The sequence below is a fragment of the Corella eumyota genome, chromosome 7 (assembly GCF_963082875.1).
Source record: "Corella eumyota chromosome 7, kaCorEumy4.1, whole genome shotgun sequence".
Classification (NCBI taxonomy): domain Eukaryota; kingdom Metazoa; phylum Chordata; class Ascidiacea; order Phlebobranchia; family Corellidae; genus Corella; species Corella eumyota.
The window spans coordinates 2200238-2224251 of NC_137496.1; the positions used below are offsets into that span (position 1 = coordinate 2200238).

The 24014-nt window shown below is 31.9% G+C and overlaps 7 protein-coding genes across 8 annotated transcripts; 3 read left to right on the forward strand and 4 right to left on the reverse strand.

Annotated features, from left to right (window-relative positions):
• Positions 1 to 31: 31 nt before the first annotated feature.
• LOC145759337 (uncharacterized) lies at positions 32 to 1777 on the forward strand. Its single transcript, XM_082573143.1, has 7 exons — positions 32 to 233; positions 301 to 457; positions 549 to 582; positions 653 to 727; positions 795 to 902; positions 971 to 1110; positions 1212 to 1777. The coding sequence occupies exons 1-7, from the start codon at positions 55 to 57 to the stop codon at positions 1464 to 1466; spliced, it is 948 nt and encodes a 315-aa protein (XP_082429269.1). The 5' UTR covers positions 32 to 54; the 3' UTR covers positions 1467 to 1777.
• A 497-nt stretch (positions 1778 to 2274) lies between these two features.
• Positions 2275 to 3711, forward strand: LOC145759608 (uncharacterized). Its single transcript, XM_082573456.1, has 7 exons — positions 2275 to 2444; positions 2522 to 2693; positions 2768 to 2801; positions 2868 to 2942; positions 3010 to 3117; positions 3180 to 3319; positions 3457 to 3711. Exons 1-7 carry the CDS (start codon positions 2275 to 2277, stop codon positions 3709 to 3711), a joined length of 954 nt encoding a protein of 317 aa, XP_082429582.1.
• A 211-nt stretch (positions 3712 to 3922) lies between these two features.
• On the reverse strand, positions 3923 to 7645 carry LOC145759609 (prostaglandin G/H synthase 2-like). Its single transcript, XM_082573457.1, has 13 exons — positions 7570 to 7645; positions 7174 to 7293; positions 6941 to 7084; positions 6705 to 6848; positions 6388 to 6566; positions 6228 to 6291; positions 5985 to 6159; positions 5823 to 5914; positions 5448 to 5734; positions 5171 to 5318; positions 4903 to 5052; positions 4729 to 4826; positions 3923 to 4639 (listed from the first exon to the last, which is right to left on the reverse strand). Exons 1-13 carry the CDS (start codon positions 7643 to 7645, stop codon positions 4199 to 4201), a joined length of 2118 nt encoding a protein of 705 aa, XP_082429583.1. The 3' UTR covers positions 3923 to 4198.
• An 850-nt stretch (positions 7646 to 8495) lies between these two features.
• On the reverse strand, positions 8496 to 12428 carry LOC145759610 (prostaglandin G/H synthase 2-like). Its single transcript, XM_082573458.1, is given in 13 exon segments — positions 8496 to 8873; positions 8959 to 9056; positions 9122 to 9271; positions 9389 to 9536; positions 9631 to 9917; positions 9991 to 10082; positions 10151 to 10325; positions 10393 to 10456; positions 10526 to 10704; positions 10857 to 11000; positions 11199 to 11342; positions 11434 to 11553; positions 12063 to 12428. Coding segments are annotated over 12 exon segments (1935 nt in total). The 5' UTR covers positions 11510 to 11553; positions 12063 to 12428.
• Positions 12429 to 12533: 105 nt separating this feature from the next.
• LOC145758974 (prostaglandin G/H synthase 2-like) lies at positions 12534 to 16900 on the reverse strand. The gene is made up of 13 exons (XM_082572683.1): positions 16768 to 16900; positions 16379 to 16495; positions 15953 to 16096; positions 15546 to 15689; positions 15221 to 15399; positions 15015 to 15078; positions 14616 to 14790; positions 14375 to 14466; positions 13891 to 14177; positions 13644 to 13791; positions 13405 to 13554; positions 13204 to 13301; positions 12534 to 12945 (listed from the first exon to the last, which is right to left on the reverse strand). The coding sequence occupies exons 1-13, from the start codon at positions 16835 to 16837 to the stop codon at positions 12697 to 12699; spliced, it is 1917 nt and encodes a 638-aa protein (XP_082428809.1). The 5' UTR covers positions 16838 to 16900; the 3' UTR covers positions 12534 to 12696.
• A 1219-nt stretch (positions 16901 to 18119) lies between these two features.
• On the reverse strand, positions 18120 to 19656 carry LOC145758975 (universal stress protein YxiE-like). Of its 2 annotated transcripts, none has more exons than XM_082572685.1 (4): positions 19430 to 19656; positions 19252 to 19341; positions 18799 to 18902; positions 18120 to 18620 (listed from the first exon to the last, which is right to left on the reverse strand). In XM_082572685.1, exons 1-4 carry the CDS (start codon positions 19482 to 19484, stop codon positions 18423 to 18425), a joined length of 447 nt encoding a protein of 148 aa, XP_082428811.1. In that variant the 5' UTR covers positions 19485 to 19656; the 3' UTR covers positions 18120 to 18422. The 2 variants fall into 2 exon arrangements, with proteins under 2 accessions (XP_082428811.1, XP_082428810.1); XM_082572684.1 differs by having other exon boundaries at positions 18122 to 18620; positions 18799 to 18908; positions 19430 to 19652.
• Positions 19657 to 21229: 1573 nt separating this feature from the next.
• On the forward strand, positions 21230 to 22903 carry LOC145759253 (universal stress protein YxiE-like). Its single transcript, XM_082573030.1, has 3 exons — positions 21230 to 21374; positions 21459 to 21646; positions 22177 to 22903. Exons 1-3 carry the CDS (start codon positions 21320 to 21322, stop codon positions 22375 to 22377), a joined length of 444 nt encoding a protein of 147 aa, XP_082429156.1. The 5' UTR covers positions 21230 to 21319; the 3' UTR covers positions 22378 to 22903.
• Positions 22904 to 24014: the final 1111 nt, after the last annotated feature.

Sequence of the window (24014 nt, forward strand, 5' to 3'; positions counted from 1 at the left end):
TGTATTTGTTCATAACTTTTGCTTGGCCTTTATGAAAGCAGCTTCTTGCAAACAATGAAAATGGTACAAAGAAGAAGATATGTTGAAGACGAAGATTCTGGAGTTTATGTCCCAATCTCTTACAAAAACGAAAACCGTTCTAAAGTTCATACAATACTTTTAACAGTCGCAATACTGGCTTTAGTCTGTGGAAGCATGTTCCTAGCTGCTACTTCTAACATTGAGTTGAACAAGTAAGTATAAGTTTTTTGCTTTTCAAGTTTACATCATTGCGCCAAGTAATTTTGCTGTCATTTGCAGTTTGCAGTCCAAGGTAAAAATGATGCAAGAACAGTCTTCTAAAATGGAATCACGTCTTAAGAGAAGTTTAGAAAATACACGCTCCATGGTTGAAACAAATAGCAATGTTCATCACATGCAAAAACGGCAAGCAGAAAATGCTGAAAGAAATCGAGAGGTTAGAATAATAATATCGATATAGATACTTTTTTCACCTGAAATGCATTCTAAATAGTTTTTTTTATCACCATATTATTATTATGTCATAGGTAGCCCCCGTTCAACAAAGTCCTGTTATTACAGGTAAGTATTGTTTAAGATATTGTATTTAGTATTACTACTCCAATAATAACAAATTTCTTATTGAATAAAGGTTACGGAGGGGCGACTTTTATAAGATGGGGAAGACGAGATTGTCCTCCAAAGACAAGTCAGATTATATATCAAGGTAAGAAGTGGAAATTTATGCATATTTTCGTTCAGGAATTCGGTGCTTAAGTTGCTATTATTTTCAGGTTACGCTGCAGGTTCACACCACACCCATACAGGTGGAGTGTCAGATTATATGTGTCTGCATAGCAATATAACATACACTCCTGGGAAATACGTCAATGCTCATCAAAGTAAGACCATGATAAAATATTTGTCACAATACATTGGGACTTCTAATAAAGTTTAAATATTTTTTAAGGTTCGTCGTACATTTATGGCTTGGAATTTCGTGATGCGGCTTGGGTATACCAATTGTTCGATCTATCTTTAATCGAGATAGGGACTCTACAATTTCACAGTGTACCATGTGCGATGTGCTTGGCTCCTGCACAAACGCAGGTATTAAAAATGTTATCTAAAAAATTATTTGTGACAAAAAAAGCGAAAATTAAAGTCACAAAGTAAACAAAATCAGGTTATGATTTTTTAATTTTATTTAGCTGGTGATTCCAGGACGAGAGGAATGTCCCAGTGGTTGGACGAAGCAATATGTCGGCTACATAATGTCAGCTGGTCATTCAGATAAACATGCAACCAGCCCTCTATGTGTTGACGAGAAGCCTCAAGTCGTTCCAGGTACTGAGGGTAACCAACAAGGGGCTTCTCTCTTTATGGTGGAAACATCTTGTACTTCTCTTTTGTGTGAACCATATGTAGCTGGTAGGGAAGTCCGCTGCGTTGTGTGCACCATTTAAACTTCAACAAGAAAAGGTTAAAAAAAATAAGCTTTAAATGAACTAATATCCTTTTGAATTTTGGATCAATGCCGACCATTTAAGTTTATGATAAAACAGTCTTTGTAGTTACGTACAAACCATCTTGTAAATATGTTGATTGTTACCTAGACAATTTACTAAAAAAACTTGTAATTTTCGAATAGATTCTTTTTTAGAATTATTAAACGTAAAAGTACTTAATGTTTTTAATTAATTATTTATGTAAATTAGACATGAAACGTTTTAATATCATCATATAACGTTTTGGCAACATCAATACAAAAAAAACTTTTAACTGAAATATCATATGGTTAGAGTTTTTTAATTTATATTATGTTTTTGTGCCAGAAAATTAATGCTAATAGCAATTAACATGCTACAGCATCACGTTTATTTTTTCACAAGAAAATGAAATTCTACATAGTTATTTCAATTTTAACAAAATTTAACTTCATCGAAAATAAGGAAGTTAAATATTTAGCTATTAATTTAAGCTGAATATTTAGCTATTTGCTTCTTTTAATAGACATCTATCTCCTTTTTTATTTTTCGTTTTTAATCTTTAAACATTGTACAAAAATCCTGATAATATTTATTTCTTTACGTCAGTTGATCACGTACTGAAACAAAACGATGTCAGCTTTATCTTAAAAACTAGTTTCATAGTATCGGATTTTGGCAACATTTGCAGACTTAATTTCCGGTCGGTGACAATATAGTTAGCAATCATTCTGCTTTCATCAATATTTTTGCAAAACTTAAATCTAACTAATTTCCTAAAATGAAAATGGTAGAACGAAGACGATATTTTAATAACGAAACCTGTGATTTAGCTCCAAAGATTTACAAACAGGAAAACAGTAATAAAATTGGGTTAACAATTCTAGCTGTATCAACTTTGGCTTTAATAAGCGGGTGTATGCTCTTGGCTGCAAATTCAAACATTGAAGTCCATAAGTGAGTGTTAAAAACTTAAATACTAAAAATGTTTATATCTGTTTTGGTTAAATTAAATGAAACATTTATTTCTATAGTTTGCAGTCCCAAGTTAAGTTGATGCAGTCTAGTTTTAAAGAGCAGACTTCAAATCTAGAGTCAAGGTTTAAAAGAAGTTTGGAGAACACACGATATATTGTTGAAAGAAAAACTAACAATGTACACAACGTGCAAAAACGACAGGCTGAGAATGTTGAAGATGACAGAGAGGCAAAAATATTTTGCATTTCTAGTCAAAAAAATAATTTATTTTTATTTTTTTATCTATTTTAATTTTATTATAGGTAGCTCCATTAAATGCAAATATTCCAACAACAGGTAAGCTTTAATATACAATACTAATAATTGGTCACATTTATTAACTTGTTTTAAATTAACGCACAGGTTATGGAGGAGCCACTTTTGTAAGATGGGGAAGGCGAGATTGTCCTCCAAAATCAAGTCGTATTATATATGAAGGTAAGAACCAAATCCATAGATGTATCCTGTTTTCTTAAAGAATATTAATACTTTGTATTTAATACAGGTTATGCTGCTGGGGCACATCATACTAGTACTGGTGGGGTGAATGATTTTATGTGCCTTCATAAGAATATAACATACACTCCTGGAAAATACGTGAATGGAAATAATGGTAAAATATTAAAAATTTTTTTTATATTATAACAAAATAACTTACACTTTGTCTGTATAAAGGTGCCTCTCATATATACGGCCTGGAGTTCAGGGATAGCAGTTGGATTTATACGTTGTTTGATTTATCTTTGATTGAGATAAGAGCGCTGCAGTATCACAGCGTGCCTTGTTCTCTATGTCTTGCTAACGCACAAACACAGGTATTAAACTGTTGGCATATCTTAAACTGTTGGCATATTCGTTCAAGATTTATTAATTAAATAAATATATTTAATAAAATGTCACTGGCTTCATAAAAGGCCTTTTAACAAAGCTGAAATATTTGATACAATCTTAGCTTATGATTCCGGGTCGAGAAGAATGCCCAAGTGGCTGGGAAAAACAATATGTTGGCTACATAATGTCAGCTGGTCATTCAGATAAACATGCAACCAGCCCTATGTGCGTTGATGAAAAACCTCAAGTCGTTCCAGGTACTGAGGGTAACCAACAAGGGGCTTCCCTCTTTATGGTGGAGACTATTTGTACTTCACTGCTATGTGAACCATTTGTGGCTGGTCGTGAGTTGCGTTGTGTTGTGTGCACCATATAAACCACACACTAACAACTACATAGATCTTGGTATTTCAATAATTTCTGAGTGGTATTCCTATACCTCCTTCATATATGCATTAAAGTTATGACACCATTATCTTAAATTGCCTCTTGTATTTTGTAAGTCAATTTGGTAGGCAATATAAATATAAACTCATTGTACAAACAATTATTTTATGTTTTAAGCATTTCGAATTATAGGATCGATATTGATTAGGCAGCCGATTTAAAATATAAATTTAACAAGGCTCAAAATTAAATAATTAATTGTTATATTGCATTAACGAATGGTATCGACTTCCTTTTTATTAAAACAAATTAAGGATGCGATTACCTATTCTAACTATAATAGATTATTTTTTATATTTATGTACGCAGTGGTCCATTATTTTTCGCGGACACTTGTAAAACAACGACAATTTAGCAACAACATTAACAGACTGTTTGTTACTTCATATAATATAGGGATAGTGTACTGACCCCCTTTAAAGTTCCTCCTTTTCTTCCTTATGTTGATTTTCTTCTCGATTTTCTGTTGGCATATCGAGCTTCCATTCATCCTTGCCATCTGTTTCAATGTCAACTGGTTCATCGTCTGGATCATTACTTTTACTGGTCGCATCTTCTTCTTCTACTACTTTTGGTAAGTGATGGTAAGCATATTTGTAATCATCTGAATATTCTTTTTGGTCTTCTTCCTTTTTATCCTCTTCGTCTTCATCCATACCCTCTTCCTCCCAGCCTCCATTCTGATTGGCGTAATAATCAGGATCATGAACCTTTCGACCCCAAATGTTGGCTAAAATCTCAGCCGAGTCATCTGACCCCTCTGGTATGGGTACAGTAGGGCCGTTGTAATCTATTCCATCTGGAACTGAAAACGAAACCAGCGGGCACTTTCCATGCACATTTCTGCAAACCAAGTCCTAGAGTTTTAAAAGAAAGTTGTCAGTGTCTATTGCTTCGTTTTGGTAGAATAGATTTTGGTGCGCAAATATTTTAACCCTTGCACTACCTGTAGTTTGGTTGTCTTGATAATGTTAAAAACTTTTTCTCCACCGAATGTACTTGGCTTCCACCAATCTTTGGCTCCAATTGGATTTCCCATTAAACCTGAAAACAAAAAGCTTATATCTTTAAAAAACAGTAAATTAATGTTAGAACTTAAATTCCCATTCGATGTTGTTACCTTTTAGTGAATAAGGAGAACCAATTTCGGTTATAGTTTCGCCGAACATTTGCAGCTTTCTACGTTTCTCCAAGAACATGCCAAGGTAAAACTCAACTGCGTTAATGTCTCCGTATATTTCTTCAAGTTCCTTCGCATCATCTTTGTCAGCTAGATTTTAAAAGTTGCTTGGTTAATAGTATAAAGCAAATTAAGTTTTTTTGAACAGCTTTGTGCTACATTTCGATGGTAGATAAAATTACGTGATTTATATATATATGTTACGTACGGACAAGATCTTCAAAACTTTTGTGTGGTTCCAATCCAAACTTTAATCGATATTGGTTAAGTGATTGACATCGTAACAGTCGTCCTTGGGCCATCGCCATCTTGGCAACATGAATTGTTGCATCTCCTATGTTGTGCCCTTCAGCTCCCTAGGTTAAAATTATAAATATTTAAGGTATTTCAAAATTACGTTTTAACAATATTAAATGGCCAAATAAATATAATTCCTTGTCTTATTTTCATATACATTCATTATGTAAAATGTTATTTATATTTACTTTTCCTGCGAATTGATGAGATAATCTATCAAATGTCTTTGCAATTCCGGCATCTACGATTGGTTTTGGGTTGAACAAAAATTGTCGCGTAGTCAGAGGCTCGTTATCAATCACGTAACGATCAGGCATTAACGCATGCCAATGGTACAATAAATCAAATTCTATATGTATTTGATTGTAGTGAGGTAAACCCTCGCCGAATAAGATTTCAGGATCGTACAGAAGTTTGAATCCAAATCCGCTTAAATGTTGTACGTAATCTTCAATGACAACTTTAATACATTCACCTGAAAGATATAAACAATCAAAAGTTAAACTGTTTCACTACTTTATTAAAATGTTTAAAAAAAATTTTGAAATATTTGTATATCATACCTATAATAACAAGCCTTGCAGCTTGAAAGATTCTTTCGTCATTCCAATAAGGATTTTCTTCTTTAATGATATCGCATACACGGTTGTGTTCTCTAAACATTCAAAGTGTTGGTTTAATTAAATCAAAAGCTACAAAGTTATTATTGTTACAATTGTATTAACCTTAGCCAAACAGTTTGGAATACTAAGAACGAAGGCAGCATTAAAAATCCAGCGTGGCCCATCGCAAATCGATAAGTTTCGTTCATGCGATCAGCCCCTGCCATGAAGACCTTTGCTTCTTCAATAGAAGGTGGAAAAACTTCGCCATTCAAAATTTGGTATTTTAGTTTTCCTCCTTTAAAATTAAAAGTAGGATTAGTTTTTGATATTACTTAAAAATTAATGCCTGGTAATTTAACGTACCACGATGTAATCTTAAAGCACTTTGCCTTTTCAAGTTATTTCCATACAAAGTTTCCATGTTTACCTAAAGATATGTATTTATGATGGTTTAAAATAAAATTAATTGCATTGTATATGGCTCGTAAATGTTGCCAAACCCGGTAACCGATATGTTACTTACACCTTGTCCGCCTGTTTGAAATGGCATTCCTTTTTGTAAGTTTGTCCTGAAAAATTGATGGGTAAAATGTTGCGCAAAGAAGGGGAAAACGAGACTTGTTCTTCTCGGGCAAGGAACAAATTTCTTACGAGATAGAAACCTTTCGACCATGTAGTCAATATCTGGCAACTTTTTAGGACCTAAAATATTTGATGCGCACACTTTCAAATTTTCGGTTTTACACTTAATCAACAAATTAAATAATTTTTTGCCCCTATGACTTAAATGAGTTATGGTAAATTCAATTTCCTATCAAAATTTTACACCTATTTGCTTACCTAATACACCCATGGGCGTTGGACAATGTGCAGGCACGGGTGGCAGCGTTCTTGCGTATTTTGAAGAATTAATATACCCGTTCCAGTTAGGATAGGATTCAATTCCTCGGTACACTGTTGGCTCTGGCACAAAACTCGTTCGAACTAAGCATAATACAATTTAAATTCAAACACAAAAATCTAAGCTTTTTACAAAATATCAAGCACCATTAAACGTTATAGAATATAAGACTTACTTAACAAAACTGTCCTCATAAGGTATTTTCGTATGGGTTGTACGTTGTTAATAAACTTCCACACAAGACTAAAATGCGTCAAGATAAATTGCATAAACGACTTGGAGGGTTTAAAAAGCGACGAAAACCAGGTTCCGAAATACTCTAAAATAAATAAAAATAGGAATTTAATTACAAAAAGGATTCGCATTAAAACTGTGTTGTTTTAAATATATTTAAATACTTGTAGTTACCATGTTCACAATTTTTTCCATAATGTCCTGTATCTGTGCAGTCGCAGAAATAATCCATTCCTTTCGGTCTTGACATACAAACTGCCGAATGTTGGCATGGAAACGAACAGCATGGATCATCTGCGTTTTAGAGTGTAAATGAATTATTTAAAAAAAAAGTTTAAAAAAATATTAAAAATAATTTTTTAATTTTTTTTGGATTTTAAAAGCGACTTAAAATTAGGAAAATTGAGCCTGATAAATAAATGCGAATTACCAGAACGTCTACTTCGCCAATAAGTAAAAACTTTTTATTATTTTTTATTTTAAGAATCAGTTTTGCAATATATATAGTCAGGACTGTTTTAAATTTTACATGCTGTAAATATTGGATTAATAATTATTTAAATATCTTACCTACATCCTTGTGCTTGTGTACTGCATAACTTACAGAGACAAATAAGGTAGCTAGAATTAAATATTTATACAACATCTTTAACCTATAGTTATAATTCGCAACTGAAAAGTTGCAGAACAGTAGTTAACAAAACAACTTGTTGTGATATTTGATATATTAGCGTTGTTTATTATAAAGTCACCTTGATTTATTGTACACATTATTTCCGTTGGCTATACATTATATTGTATGATTAATTGTTTTTGTTTAAAAAGGTTTGTCATAAACAACAATCTATATTACCCATTGAGCGTACAATATTATATATTAATTTTAAATTAAAATTTTGTTGCCCAAATTCGTATTTGATTTTGCGTGGAACCAAAAATCATTTGTACTCACTACCGAACAGGATATCTTAGCTTTTGTATAATTGTTTTATTAGATGTATTTATTAGGAAATGTAACAGTATGTGCATTTCCTGTAATCATTTATCAATATAAAATTAAGCCTAATAAGTCATGTTAATTATGTCACATATTACAAGGTTGCAGGCGTAGGTCAGTGGCTAGGTTTCACGCATTTGTAACAATTTCTGAATATTTACCGTAGCAGTTAAAGTTAGAAAAATATTATACACGTTTTAGATATTCTGGCATACTGATCATATTACCAATTTAGGATCTAAATATCCTTTAAAAAACTCAATGTATATGATTTGTTTACAACTTGCTTGGCCGCTTCGAAATTGGCCCCATTTTTCCCATTACAAAACGAAACCTATTACTCACGGTGAAATTTACTGGTTCATTTTTCATGTATATATAATATAGGTTGGCTTACTTTTTTGTTTGTAGTATACTTTGAGGTATAAAAATATGCAAAGCCTTCTGTTTATTAAAGAATATTAAATAAATTTTCCCAAAATTATACTAGAATACGTTTCTATAGTTCAATTTTCTTTGTTTTGGAAGAATCTTCTTTGTGACCTTGCTTAATTTCATTGGAATGATCAAAGTTAAAATGATGATATTCATATTTATAATTATCTGGATCATCCTCATTTAACTGAAAATTGTTCCCATCTGGATTCTCATCCTCTTGATCCTCGTCTCCTTCCACAGCCTCTTCTTCCCAACCCCCATTTTGATTTGCATAATAATCGGGATCGTGAACTTTTCGAACCCAAATGTTGGCTAAAATCTCTGCCGAGTTATCTGACCCCAGTGGTAGGGGTTCAGTGGGGCCGTTGTATTTTATTCCATCTGGAACTGTAAATGAAGCGAGCGGGCATTTTCCATTCACATTTCTGCAAACCAAGTCCTGTAATATATAATACAAATGTTTAACTTAAAAAAACATTGAGTAGTAGAATATGTACGATAAGTAGTTTATGATTTACAAATACCTGTAGTGTGGTTGTTTTGATAATATTAAATACTTTTTCTCCACCGAATGTACTTGGCTTCCACCAATTTTTAGATCCAATTGGATTCCCCATTAAACCTGTTTTGAAATAAAGGTTCGTAAATTCAATGACATAACTTAAATTTTTGATTTATTTTTGTTACCCTTTAACGAATAAGGTGCTCCGATTTCGGTTATAGTTTCGCCGAACATTTGCAGCTTTCTTCGTTTCTCCAAAAACATGCCAAAGTAAAACTCAACTGCGTTAATGTCACCGTAGATTTCTTCAAGTTCCTTTGCATCATCTTGATCAGCTAGATTTTAAAATGTGTTAAAAACTTGTATAAAACATAAACTTGAACGATTGGATTAGATTTTTATTTTATACTTAACTTTATGTCAAAAAATCAAATAGATTTTACATATCTCACCGACAAGATCTTCAAAACTTTTGTGTGGTTCCATTCCAAACTTCAATCGATATTGATTAAGTGACTGGCATCGTAAAAGTCGACCTTGGGCCATCGCCATCTTGGCAACATGGATTGATGCATCTCCTATATTGTGCCCTTCGGCTCCCTAAATCAAATATTTATTCTAATAATCCTTTACCGTTAAAAATGATTGCTTCAATTTACGAAAATTTGTTATGTAACTAGTAGTTTATATTTACTTTGCCCGCGAATTGATGAGATAATCTATCAAATGTCTTTGCAAGTCCGGCATCTACGATTGGTTTTGGGTTGAACAGAAATTGTCGCGTAGTCAGAGGCTCGTTATCAATCACGTAACGATCAGGCATCAATGCATGCCAATGGTACAATAAATCAAACTCTATATGTATTTGATTGTGATAAGCGATTCCCTCACCAAATAAGATTTCAGGATCGTACATAAGTTTGAATCCAAATCCGCTTAAATGTTGTACGTAATCTTCAATGACAATTTTAATACATTCACCTAAAAAAATCGTTAAAAAATTTTACCATTTAGTTCAAATGCTTGAACACAACCAAACAATGATATCGCATACCTATAATAACAAGCCTTGCAGCTTGAAAGATTCTTTCGTCATCCCAATATGGATTTTCTTCTTTAATGATTTCACATACACGGTTGTGTTCTCTGTAACATTTTTTAGTAATTAAACTATTCTAAAATACAATTTTTTTCGTATATACAATTGTTTTAACCTGAGCCAAACGGTTTGGAATACAAAAAAGGAAGGCAGCATTAAAAACCCAGCGTGGCCCATTGCAAAGCGAAGAGACTCGGTCATATTTTCAGCCCCTGCCATAAAGACCTTTGCTTCTTAAATAGAAGGTGGAAACACTTCACCATTCAAAATCTGGTATTTCAACTTTCCACCTTTAAAATCAGAAAAAGGGATTTTTATATGCTTTGATATTAAGCAATACCTGTTCACTTGACATACCTTGGTGAGACCTTAGCGCTCGTTGTCTTTTTAAATTGTCCCCGTACAAAGTTTCCATGTTAACCTGAAAAAGTTTTTTTTTATGTTTACACTGATTAAGCAACTAAAGCGATCAAATCCTGTGACCACTTACACCTTGGCCTCCCGTTTGAAATGGCATTCCTTTTTGTAAGTTCGTCCTGAAAAATTGATGGGTAAAATGTTGCGCAAAGAAGGGGAAAACGAGACTTGTTCTTCTCGGGCAAGGCACAAATTTCTTACGAGATAGAAACCTTTCGACCATGTAGTCAATATCTGGCAACTTTTTAGGACCTAAAATAAATTTCTGTTTAAAATTTTAAAATAAGTAGGTTTGGGGTTGGATAATACATTAACTACACATTTTGGGTCGACTATGATTCAATGCAAAATTTTTACAATCTCGTCCATACTCCAAAGTTTATGACACATTTTATATAACTTACCTACTACCCCGAGAGGCGTTGGGCAATTTGCAGGTACGGGTGGTAAGGTCCGAACGTACTTGGATGAATTAATATATCCGTTCCAATTTGGATAATCTTCCATAGCACGATAAACCGTTGGCTCAGGCACAAAATTTGTCCTTACTTTAAAATTAATCGTTATTAAATATTTACAAAAATAACGCAACTTTGTTGTTGTTAATATAACCTTTTGCGAAATCCGTTTTAAATAGCAGACAGCATAAAGGGAAATAGTCATTGAATGCTCTTTTAAATGCTATACATTTAAACTTTAAATACGTTAAGAAGTGTTATGCGCAACATGACTAAATTCTAACTTACTTAATAAAACTGTTTTCATGAGAAATTTCCGAATTGGTTGAATGTTGTTGATCATCTTCCATAAAAGATCGAAATTTGTTAAGAAATATTGCATGGTTGTTTTTGAAGGTTTAAAAAGGGACCTCAACCAAGTTCCGAAATACTCTAAACAAAAAAAGTAACGTATACAGCCCGCTATAAATTTGAAGAAAAAATGGTTAATTTATACAATGTCGTTTAACAGAAAATAAAATACCATGTTCACAATTTTTTCCATAATATCCTGTAGCTGAGCAGTCGCAGAAATATTCCATTCCCTTCGGTCTTGACATACAAACTGCCGAATGTTGGCATGGAAACGAACAACATGGGTCTACTGTAGTACAAAATTTTTAAAAATAAAGTCTTAGTCTAAATTACACAATTTTGCACTACTTTATGGTAAGTTGGCAAGAACAAATTTTTCGATTTTTAAATGTATTTTTCTGTACCTTCATCTTTATTTCCATTTGCTGCATAACTAACAAGTTTTTTTTTTGTTTTTGTTTTTGTTTATATCTTTATCCTCGATGTGGGAAAGTCGAATGCGCGACTTAAACATAGAGTAACATAAGTTACTCCGTCCCAGTCTCGAGTTGCCTTTAGCAGTTTGGGATATTATATAGATTATAATTGCTCGGTAATTATGCTGCTGAGTAAGTGCTGGCTCAGCAGGAGTTTATGGCGTTTATAGCGCCTTACTCAAGGGCGCTGCAGCATGAGATCACTGGGGATTGAACCCACGACCTCATGTGTGGTGTAGCAAGAGTTCTTACCACTACACCACGCTGCCGGTTCAAAGTATAAATACACTTGCAAAAATTAAGTATTTACACAACATCTTACCCCAATTATAATGAACTCTACAATTAAATGAATAACAAATTGTCTCTTTTTGCTTGTATACGGCTTATGCTTTATATTGTGTTTTTTAACATGTAGTAGCTAAATCTTTAGCATATAAATTGTTAGGAAATTATGTGCCCATATATAGCTTGTAACGGAAATGCGTTTACAAAATACACATCACAATTTAATAACGAACCAATTAAATGTTTATGTTGTGATTATATTTTCTTAAAATTGTTTTTCTATAAAACAATTTTTCTAAAATGTTTAAAAGTATAAACAAACCTTGCACTTTTAATTGATGCTTTGATAATATAAATTTGAACCATTTTGAGCACGTAATAACTTAACACTATACCTGTATGCGCTTGCCTTTTAATAAAACCTAAAGTTCGTGACATTGCTACTGCGCTAAACTGCATTGTTTTGAAATGACTTGTTGCTTAACCAAATCACCAGACCGTGCTGTTAAAAAACTCAAGAAAGGCAGTTTTTATTACGAAAAATAAAACCACTATAAGCGTTACAAATATTTACAAATATGCATAGTTTTTATTTTTTATATTACTTATTTTTAAATCAATTTAGGAAAATTAACAAAAATCGACCAAACACGTAGAAAACGTTGTTATCACAACTCGGTTTTTAGTTTAGTAGCTACAGGTGTTTCTCCAATTTGATTTCCATCCAACTCCGAGTGTTCAACTTTTTTCATGTATCCGTCCTGTACGTTTTCTCCCTTAGCTATTTTCATTAGAATAGCCGACGTATTGTCCTTGCTAGAAAGGGTTGTGACGTCATTGTCAACGTACGTGACGTCATCGGGTACTCGAAAGGATACTCGGGGGCATGGCTCCCCCACATTTTGGCACACCAACTTCTATAAATCCAAGGAAAAAAACTTTACAAAAACTAAATGCCTATTTTAAAGTAAATGTAAATAAATAAAAAATAACTAATATCTTTTAGCTAACAGCCTTAATTAAGCCTTTACATTTTCTGGCTTGTTGAAATCTTTTGTAAATAATCTTTAGTATAACTTAGAGTGTTCGCTATATTGCTAAAGTAAATAGAAAATTTTGCTTGTGCAAAACAACTGCTAAGGTCCTATTAACCTAGTATTGTAAAAGTTAAATACTTGTAGTGTAGCTGTCTTGATTATATTAAAAACTCTTTCACCACCGAATGTACTTGGCTTCCACCAATCTTTAGATCCAATTGGATTCCCCATTAAACCTGGTACAAATACAAATAGCAATTAAATCGAAACAAAATATATTTAAACTCTTGGGGGTAATAACTAAAGTTGACGTTTTATTCATGTTTTTTTTCAATTTACCCTTTAATGAATATGGAGATCCAATTTCTGTTATCGTTTGGCCAAACAATTGGAAATCTCTTCGTTTTTCAATAAACATTCCGAAGTAAAACTCAACAGCGTCAACTTCTCCGTAAAGTTCTTTTAACTTTTCAGCTGTATCCAGATCACCTTAAAAAATATCAAAATTTTGTTATTATTTTAAATTAAAAAAATGTAAAAAATCCTTTAAAAATTTTAAATCAATATTCAATATATACCTGTAAGATCAAGGAATGTTTTATAAGGTATAAGTCCAAATTTTTTTCGATAATTATTAAGGGATTGTAGTTTCAACTTTCTTCCATCTCGTATTGCTTTCCTGGCTACGTGAAGGGTCGCCTGTCCTTGGTTGTGTCCGTCACCAACCTTAACAATATCAATATAAGAAATGATTTATTTGAATAATAAAAAATATTAGCGGGCTAATAGATGCAACTTTTTTAATATAAGTTATAGTAAACGTACCCTTCCAGCAAATTGAGACGACAAATCTTTAAACGTTTGAGCCATGCCCGCTTTTACAACAGGTTTTGGGTTAAACAACAACTCCCTTATATTGTACGTTGATTGGTTGAGAACCACGTGGTCAGGAGACAGTGCGTGCCAATGATACAACATTTGAAACTCAACATGGATCTGGTTGTGGTGAGATAGACCTACATCGTGCAGCAGTTCTGGGTCATAGAGAAGCTTAAAATGATAACCGCTAAGATGCTGAACATAATCTTCTATCACGATTTTTAAAGTTTCACCTAAAATAAACAAAATTATATAAAACTTTTATTAACTAGGTCAGTGAACCCAAAAGGTAGTAAAGAAACTAACGCCCACGCTAAGTATTTACTTGGAAAGTTGACAGTACAATGACTGGTCATTCAACTATAACATTTTCTAAGATTTCTAAAAGGGCATAAACTTAATGGTTTAATGCCATAAGTAAGCTCTATACCTATTAAAACCAGTCTTGCCGTTTGATAAATTCTTTCATCGTCCCAATATGGATTTTCCTCCAACAGAATTTCACAAACTCGATTGTGCTCTCTAGTAATGTATAAAATATCATTTTATAATTTAACCAGAATTATTAAATATTTAAATTTTTTAATCACTTTCACATCCCAAATCATAATTACACAATACTAACAGTCCATTTATAATTTAATGCTATTTAACTTTAAGTTTATCTTTACCTTAACCAAATCGTTTGAAAAACAAAGAATGTTGGCATCATTAAAAATCCGGGGTGGCCCATTGCAAATTGATATTTTTCAGTTAAACGTTCTGAACCGGTCATGAATACATTTGCATCTTTTATCGAGGGTGGAAATATTTCTTCGTTGATTATTTGATACTTTAACTTTCCTCCTAAAAAAAGTTAATAGTAGCAAATATTTGCGGAATTATATATATATATTGTAATTACATTAAGAATTCTTTTAAATGATGCGCTATTTTTTCTGGAACAAACAAATGTATTAATTTTTTTATAACCCAACTTTTATCAAAAAAGAAATTTTTCCTTATTTTAGTGGGTATGCATTTTTGTACTTGTATAAATTTGTTGTTATTTTTTTAAATAATATACTTACCTTTGCCGATACGCAAGGCATTTTGTCGTTCAACGTTATCACCATATACATGTTCAAGACTTATCTGTGAATAAAAAATATATATAAATTAAGTTGAACTCCACCTAAATAAGTTATCCATCAAACATTGAAAATTTGCATTTATAAATGGAATTTTAATTCTTAATATTAGAAGCCAAGTATTATACAAAATAATTTTTACTAACCGCATGACTTCCTTGTTGAAACGGAATTCCTTTGACTAGATCAGTTCGAAAAACCTGATGAGTAAAATGCTGGGCAAAGAATGGAAAAGTAACACTTGTTCTTTGAGGGCATGGGATAAACTTTTTTCTTGCAAGAAAGGTGTCTACGAGGTAGTCAGGATCGGGTAGTTTGGCAAAACCTAAAATTAAAAGTAACTTTTCTTTAACATTGTTATATGTGTATACTAATTAGTGGGCAATTAAAAGTACATATGTCTTTTAGCTTAAACTACACCACAACAATTTTAGTTTTTTTTTTTAATTTTAAATGTCAAGTTCTTTTTGCCTTTTACTCCCATCGGCGTTGGACAGTCATCAGGTATAGGGGGCAAACTTCTGACGTACATCGTATTGTTGATATACCCATTCCATGAAGGGTAACTTTCCATGCCTCGATAGGGAGATGGCTCAGCCACAAATCCGATCCGAACTAAAAATATTTTGTTTAAATAAACATGTTTTGTCATGTCATCAAAACTGAAAAGGTTAAAAGCATTTACGATAATGATATACAGACAAACTTGATCGCAAAACTAAAGATCATATATTTAAATGAAATGATCCGATAACTATTTGAATATTTCGAAAGTCGTGCTCCGCCCCTGAAACTTATATTTCGGGTCAGCAAACTTGCTTTAAGTTAAGTGCAAATGACTATTACCCTTTTAGTTTTAAGAAAACACAACTACTTACTTTTTAAGACGAGTTTCATTAATGTTTTTCGTAGCCATGAAATATTGTTGACAACCTTCCACAAGTACTCGTAATGTGTTAAGTAGTAATGAAGTGATTCCTTGGATGGTTTAAACCACAATTTGACACGTGTTCCTAGATAGGCTACAAACAGAATAATGTGTTTTTGAATTAGCAAAAATACTTGGCCAGTCATTGCAAAAATTAATAAAAAACATTTTACAACAAGTAAAAAATATATATTGATTTAAGTTTGCATTTTTGGCTTGTGAAAAATAGATATACCGTGGTGCCACATGTGGTTACTCACATCACAAAAATTACTTTAAAATTTTGATTTTTTGAAGATAAAGACAGAAATAACATTATGTATTCTAAACTGGCTTATAGATATAAAAAACATATACAAGATTTATGAAGGCTTACGGGTGTCGCAATTGATTCCATAATATCCTGTCTGTGTGCAATCACATTGATAGGTCAATCCCTTAGGTCGTGACATACAAATACCCGAGTTTTGACAAGGAAATGAACAACATGGATCTAAATAAAAAAACGAAAAATATGGTTATTTTTGACACCTGAAATAACTACGATATAGCGTAATGAGACGACCAGTTCTCTTTACTTTATTGAATACGAGATACGGTCAATTGCCATATCATAAGTGACCAAAGACTTGATAATATTTTTTACGGTTCATTACACCCGTTTAAGAAACACCAAGCCATTATAAGTAATATTTGATGAATAAAGTAGCAAAATATCTATACAGGCAACAATATTACCTAAGGCTGAAATTTTCAAAAACTTACCAAAAGAATGAGTAGCTTCAATTAAAATTGCTGAAATTGCAAAAGTTGCTAACATTCGCAACACTTTCATTTTTTATTATTTTAAACAAGTTGTGCTGTAAACTTTATGTCAAAATATATCTTAAACACTCCTAAAATTTAGAAAATGTAAGTTAGTTATTCATTTTCTATCTGACTTATATTGCCTTTAAACCTAATCAAAACATACATGGTATGCTTATTGTAATATGACGCGTCTCACGCTAGTTAAGACAATATATTGTTTGGTATAATAATATTTTATACTACAACAAACCGAAACTCTGACTAATTTATAAATTACAGGGCTTTTATATGCCAGTTACCAACCACAACGCTACACGCCTTTCTTCGTAGTTTAAATTTAGACTTAACTAAGAGAAACAATCTTATAGAGTTGCTAAACCTATTTTAGGAGTTTTTTAGTATAGGTGTTTAAAAAATTCTAAACTGAGACTGAATTAAAATTCCTATGTAAAAATTTGAGATTGTTTATATGACGATGCATTTCATGTTACGTCTGAGCATTACATTCTTTACTGCGTCATTAACGTACATTAGGCACGATTCTTTGTTCATTACATTCACGCAGTCCCACATCTAAGGATAAGTACGTTGAAACACAAGTTCAATCAGCTGTCGTTTGTCTGTTGAGGTTTTCGATTCCACGGAACAATCGCAATCGTGGGATTATTTTACAAGTCTATTTTTCTAACGAAAGGAGCTCGTATTACCTGTTGTTAACTAATCGGTCCTGAATTTTTGTACGACGATTTATAAAAGAAATTGACAGCCAACCAAATAAGGGTTTTAATTTCAAATTCAATTAAAGACTGATCTAACTTCATTAATCTAATCTAACTTCATCGCCTTAAAGTCTTTTTTTTATGAACTAACTACCTACGATATTGTACTTTGTATAAGGTCGTTACGGTAGCAGATTTTGGTTCTAAATTGTATGAAAACACTGACTTATCACGTAAAAAATCGTTTATGGCCAGTTATAAGCCATATTAGGCACGTATTCTGTATTTTTATATCTAAAGAGATTGCGATAAGCCTGGACAAGAATTTCTTTATAATTGAAGTCCGTTTTTTTATTATCTATACCTTGCAAAGCCAACTAAACCTAAGTTAACGTGATGTATGGTAATTAGGTTGTACAGATGAATAGTTGTGGGGTTGTAAATTAAGTATGGGGATCACAGGTTTTTTGAACCATAAACCTATTATTGCCAGAATAAATCGACTTATCCTATGTTTGTAAAAAATAACATAAATATTTAAAATAAAATTCAGTCTTGGGAAAATCAAAATTTTATATTCATATTTTTTAGGTCTGAAAATATTTAATGTTTTTTTTTTAAATATTTATTAAGCATAATTTTGCATACGTAACTGGTTCAAGAATTTTCAGGATATTATTTTAAATACATGCAAAATTTTAGGTTACAAATATAAGTTACATACATATATGAAGCGTTGTGAAATTTAAATACGTCCACAAACTTACAAAATTACTTGTTAGGCTACAGTCGGTTTATTAAATTGGAGAAATATTAAAGTGTTATACACCAAAGTTAGTACGACAGTGAATACAATTTGGCGTAACAACATTAAATCATGTTTTAATTCGATTAAACATGGCAAATCAAGACAGGTATTTTAGAATGATGTAGAACATATTCGCTAACTGAGCCAAAGATTTTTCGTTTGATGAGACCCAAGCCTCTGGATCCAATCACGATCATGTCAATGTTGAGTTCTTCAGATTTCTTGCAGATCGCATGTCCTATCTTTCCCTCTACAGTCTCCACTATCACTTGAGCATTAAGCTAAAGTAAAAAACAAAGAAAAAGTTAGATTTAATATCTGGATAATCATTTAATAAATGAATCTATATTTGAAAAAAATGTAGTTTTTACTTAACAAAATAATTGCGAATAAAACATTGAAATACTTTATAATACATACGCAATTCTAGTAATTTTCTAGTTTGAATTTAAAGCTTACGTTTGATGTTTTGATTTTCTCTGAAAATTTGTGTTGAATTCGTTTCTTTTGGTTGTTGTGTTCGGTCATAATTCGTGAAATTTCCTCGGCCGGAAATGCTGCACCTGTAGCTAAGAAAATTGGTATATACAAATAAGTAAAAATAAAATAAATTCACGAGTAATTTGTCATTCGAAATGTGGAAGTACTTAAAACAAATCAGGGTGCAATTTTCGTTGTAATTTAGTGTGTTAAGCATCATTTACTTGAAGCTCCATTGTTTGCAAAGTAATTCGATTGTCTTTAATAATTAACTTTTGCATCAATTATACGACAATGTAAACAACAAAGGCCCATTAATTTAAATTAAGTTACTTTGTTACATTACTTAACCTTGTTTTAAAAAGGCATTTGATATATAATGTATTACAAAATTAACAAATTATTTTGCAAGATTGGTAAAACCAGACGCACCGGTAAACATAACGGTCGGCAACGTTGGTTCTTCCGCTTGATTGCACACGATGACCTCATTTTTAGGGTGATGAACGTTATCGAAATACCCTGAACACAAAATCCCAAATATTATATTTGTAAATACATTAAAGTTGGTCTTATAACCTCTGTATAATTGGCTTATATAAACACTTACATTTAAAAGTCTTTTCTGCTATTTCACTAGCATCAACAGCAATAAGCACCTTCATTTTACAAATTTACTTTAAAGTATTTAACACTGTAACGCACTGTAGGGTATACTAGGTTTAAAATATAAATATACAGCTTAAATACGTCAACTATATATACACTAATTGGTCAAAACAACTGCTATTGTAAACGTGCGTAAATCGCGGTTTACCAAAATTGCTTTCAATAACAAGAAGCTGTTTTGTCGTACTTCAGACGAGCTCTAAAATTTAAACGTTGCCAAGTACTTAATTTTAATAATTTAAATATTCTTACATAAGAAAATAAAGGAAAAAAATTTAACACTTAGTTTATACGTGAAAATATGAGTAAAACCAACATCAGACTTCAAAATTAATTGTCTTTTTTATGCTTAATTACGTTACGAGATGCACTGTAGTATTTTTTGTTGATAACATAAAGTATATGGAGGGGAATCCCCTATAATGTTATTGTGACTACGTGACATTTTACATGGGTAAAGTCCGATACCTCTTTACTAAAAATATTGTCTTAAAACTATTGTTTTTAGTATAATAGAATATTAATAACTTAAATAAATATTTTTTACAATAAAAATTAGATTTTCTTAAGTAGTGGCAATAAAATATAAGTAAAAACTAAATAAAAAAAATTTATGCAAAAATCTATATAATAAATTCATATTCCATCACGAATTACTTTCATATTTTATCATTATTATTATTTTTTCTTAACCCGTTATTAATAATACGTTTTTGCCTACTTTAACTAATTCATAAAGTAAAAGAGATCTTATAAAAATTGCAAAGCTGTCTTAATCAGCTAAAGTAAAATTTTTTAATATTAAACAAATGTATATTTCCCCCGAAACAATCTTGTGTGTCTCCTTACTTTCACCTTGAAGCCCTTTTTTATATAGAACAAATAAATGAAAAAGGGAGCATCAAGGCTTTTGTATGGTTATGCCAGTATCGATTTTCCCTTATCAATTATTTATAGTTTAATGGGGGTAAAATTGTATAAAAAAAGCGTTAAACGCAGGGTTTAGTTTATATTGATTAATTCTATTTTAATTTGTTTATTTTTAACTTTAATATTTTTGACTGTACTGAACGTTAGTCTGTTATATTCTTGATCTATAAAGTCCTGATATACTATTTCATCAACAACTTGTCTTATTTTGTCACAACTCTTGTGCAGAGGCGTGGTAAAGTCATTCAATAACGTGAATACTCGGCAAATATCGTGAATAGACTCATTGTTCGTCATAATTTGGGTCAAAATATCATGTTTTTTTAGAATGCGGTTAGCTGCATTTTGCACGTACACATTTTTATCAAATGTTATAAAAGATTTGCAATAAATTGACAGCATGTCAGTCTAATTCTGTCAGATTGTGATTAATTTATCCTGTTTCAAGTCAGAAAGTTGTCAAATTTTTGTATATTACGTTTTAAACATATCCGTTTGTTAAACGTTTGTTTATGACAATGGAAAATTTATTTCGCATTCGTCGATTGTCTTATGAGAATATGCATTGTTGTTTGATGTAATTGTTAACCATTGTTTACTTGACAGCTTGATTGAATTTCTGAGCAGTTTAAAAGTAAATATTTAACTTTTGCTTTCCTAAGAGTCAAGACTTTGCTTATTGCTAGTAAAATTTAGTGCCAAAATATTCATTCTATAGCATCTATTAACATTTGATCTTAAGTTTTTAAACTGACAGTTAGTTTAACAGGTAAAGACCGTCAAAAACCTTACCTTGTTTGTATATTTATCATTTATATGTTGCAAATTTTAGACAATTCACTTAAACATCTTTTTTTGTAGTTTTTATTAAGTTAAATAGCAAACAAACTCAAACTTAAAAATGAAAGTTTTAATTGCTGTAGATGGGAGTGATATTGCCATGAAGGCGTTTGAATGTAAGTGTCTTCTTTATTACTTATATTTGTCTTCTTTATTGCTTATTTTTTACATTTCTTTAAAACTTTACACTTTTATCACAGATTATGTAGAACATATCCACAAGCCAGACAATGAGGTTTTTGTTGTTCATGAAGCTGACAGACCAAAGTTGCCAGTGGTGGGAGGAACTCATTTTCCTTCTGATCAAATTTCTAAAATCATGATCGAGCACAATCTAAAGTGCCAGGAAATTGAGAATAATTACACTATGAAAGCTGTTCACCTCAAGGTAAAATTGTATGCTTTTTTGAATTACTTGGATTTTTTTTGTATATATCTTTATCCTCGATGTGGGAAGGTCGAATGCGCGACTTAAACATAGAGTAACATCAGTTACTCCGACATAGTCTCGAGTTGCCTGTGGCAGTTTGGGATATTATAAATTATAATTGCCTGATAATTACGCTGCTTATTAAATATTGGCTCAGCAGGAGTTCATACTGTTTATAGCGCCTTAATCAAGGGCGCTACAGCATAAAATCAGTGGGGATTGAACCCACTACTTCATGTGTGGTGTAGCAAGTGTTCTTATCACTACACCACGCTGCATGCATTATAATAGCTAGGTTTTTAGATTAACAACTATTTTCAGGATGAATTTATTCCGCGCACTAAAAATCTCTAGAAAATATTGGTTCAAATTACCAGGAATGCGGAAAAATATTAGCATATACTACTTCACAGATTTTAAATGTAAAATTTGTTTTAATATTTCAATTCAAAATGTTTGCACCAATAACATTTTTAATGACTTCACAGATTCATGTCAAAGTTGTTATTGAAACTCCAGAACATCACAAACCTCAAGAAGCCATCATTGAAACTGCAGAGAAAAACAAGATTGATCTGATTGTGATTGGAACAAGAGGTTTAGGTGCCATCAAGAGAAAAATCCTGGGATCAGTTAGTGATTATGTATTACACCATGCAAAAATGCCTGTATTGATATGTCATACTTAAACGGATATATAGCAACGGCTGTAGGTTTTTAATGCTGTATAGAATGTGTGTTTAATTTTTTAGTAATCCAATTGCACTGCTTTTAGATTTGTATAATCTTAGTTTTTTTAATTTGTGTGGCTTTTGTAGGTTTTTTAAATGTTCCAATACATGTTTTAATGCAATTAAAATTCCAATAGCCAAGCTAATATTAGTACGATACGCTCTTATATTCCTTATGTTAATCAACTATGGCACTCGAGATATAAGTCAAGAATTTAATTCTTCAACTACGAATCTGTGTTCTTGTTTGTTAAGTTTAAACTGTAGGGTATCTTGTGTGTCGAATTTGCCTAATGCATTTTTATCGTAAATATATGTTTTACTAACACCGTGAATTTAAAAAAAAAAAAATTGGCGATTTTTATACAAAACAAATCTTTTCGATCTAATCATATTTTACAACATCTTTCTATTCTTTGGTAGCGGTATTTTTATTTGTGAAATAGAATGCTTAATTACTAATAAAAGTTTATAATTGCTATGACTCAAAATTATCCGAAAGAAAGCAAAGACTGCATTGATTGGATCGATGTATACATTTGATAGATTGATAAAAATGCCCTAACATTTATTTATGTTTATATATTTGGTAAAGAATTTGAATAGTCCAGTAATTGTTCTCCATAAATCTACTTTGCACATCGTTACCTGCTATATTAAAACAAAGTATATTATCCGGTACAGGTTGACACAATGAGTCACGTGATTCATTAAGTCACGTGACTATTTCCCACCAGTCACACATTGTTCACGTACTAACATGTTAACTTTTTGTTTCTCCCGACCAGAACGGAAGCGATACATTCTCAATTAAGACTTTATATTGGTTCCTGCTAATGGCAAGTTATAACGGCCCAGAAAACAACATATCAAACCAGGAAACCTATATGCAACGTACGTAATACAGTCTCATTAAACTGCTCAATTTAATTTACGATGACGATCTGAAACTTATTAAAAGGTAGCGTCCAAAAACAAGAACTGGCGTCTTCATGGTTGTAGGTTACAATTTTGCCTCTTAAGAAGTTAAATGGAGCTCTACCATATATCGGATCGGTTTTTATATATTATTCTAGATTTATTTTTTTGCTTTAGATTTATTAAATTTAGGAAGGTTTGTGTCTTAATGTTAATATTCTATGAAACTTGTGGTTGTTAATGTGGTATGAATTAACATAGATACTTGCATTTCCTTGATGGAAAAATCACATTTTATTAATACCCTAACCCACCTTCCCCCTGTTTTAAAAGTGTCCACGGCCTAGTCACCAAAAACAACTTTTTCCCGAGCTTACTCGGCGGGTTATTGGGCTTAGTTGGACCAGTACGTACCGGTACAGACCGGAAGTAATCTGGGGCGCCTGCTAACATCTCCACTAAACTCATGACGCGCTATTGTGCACGAGTATTCCCTCTATAATTAGTTTCTCTCTCTATTTTTCCAGAGGACTTTTCCGCGAACGGATATCTGCGACCTCTACTACGTCATCAAATTTTTTCGGTTAAAAATTTGAGGTTACAAAGCGACGGTTTTTGACTCATTTACATTTAGTTGGTAAAATATTGGGCTCGAATACTTTTATGTTAATTGCATT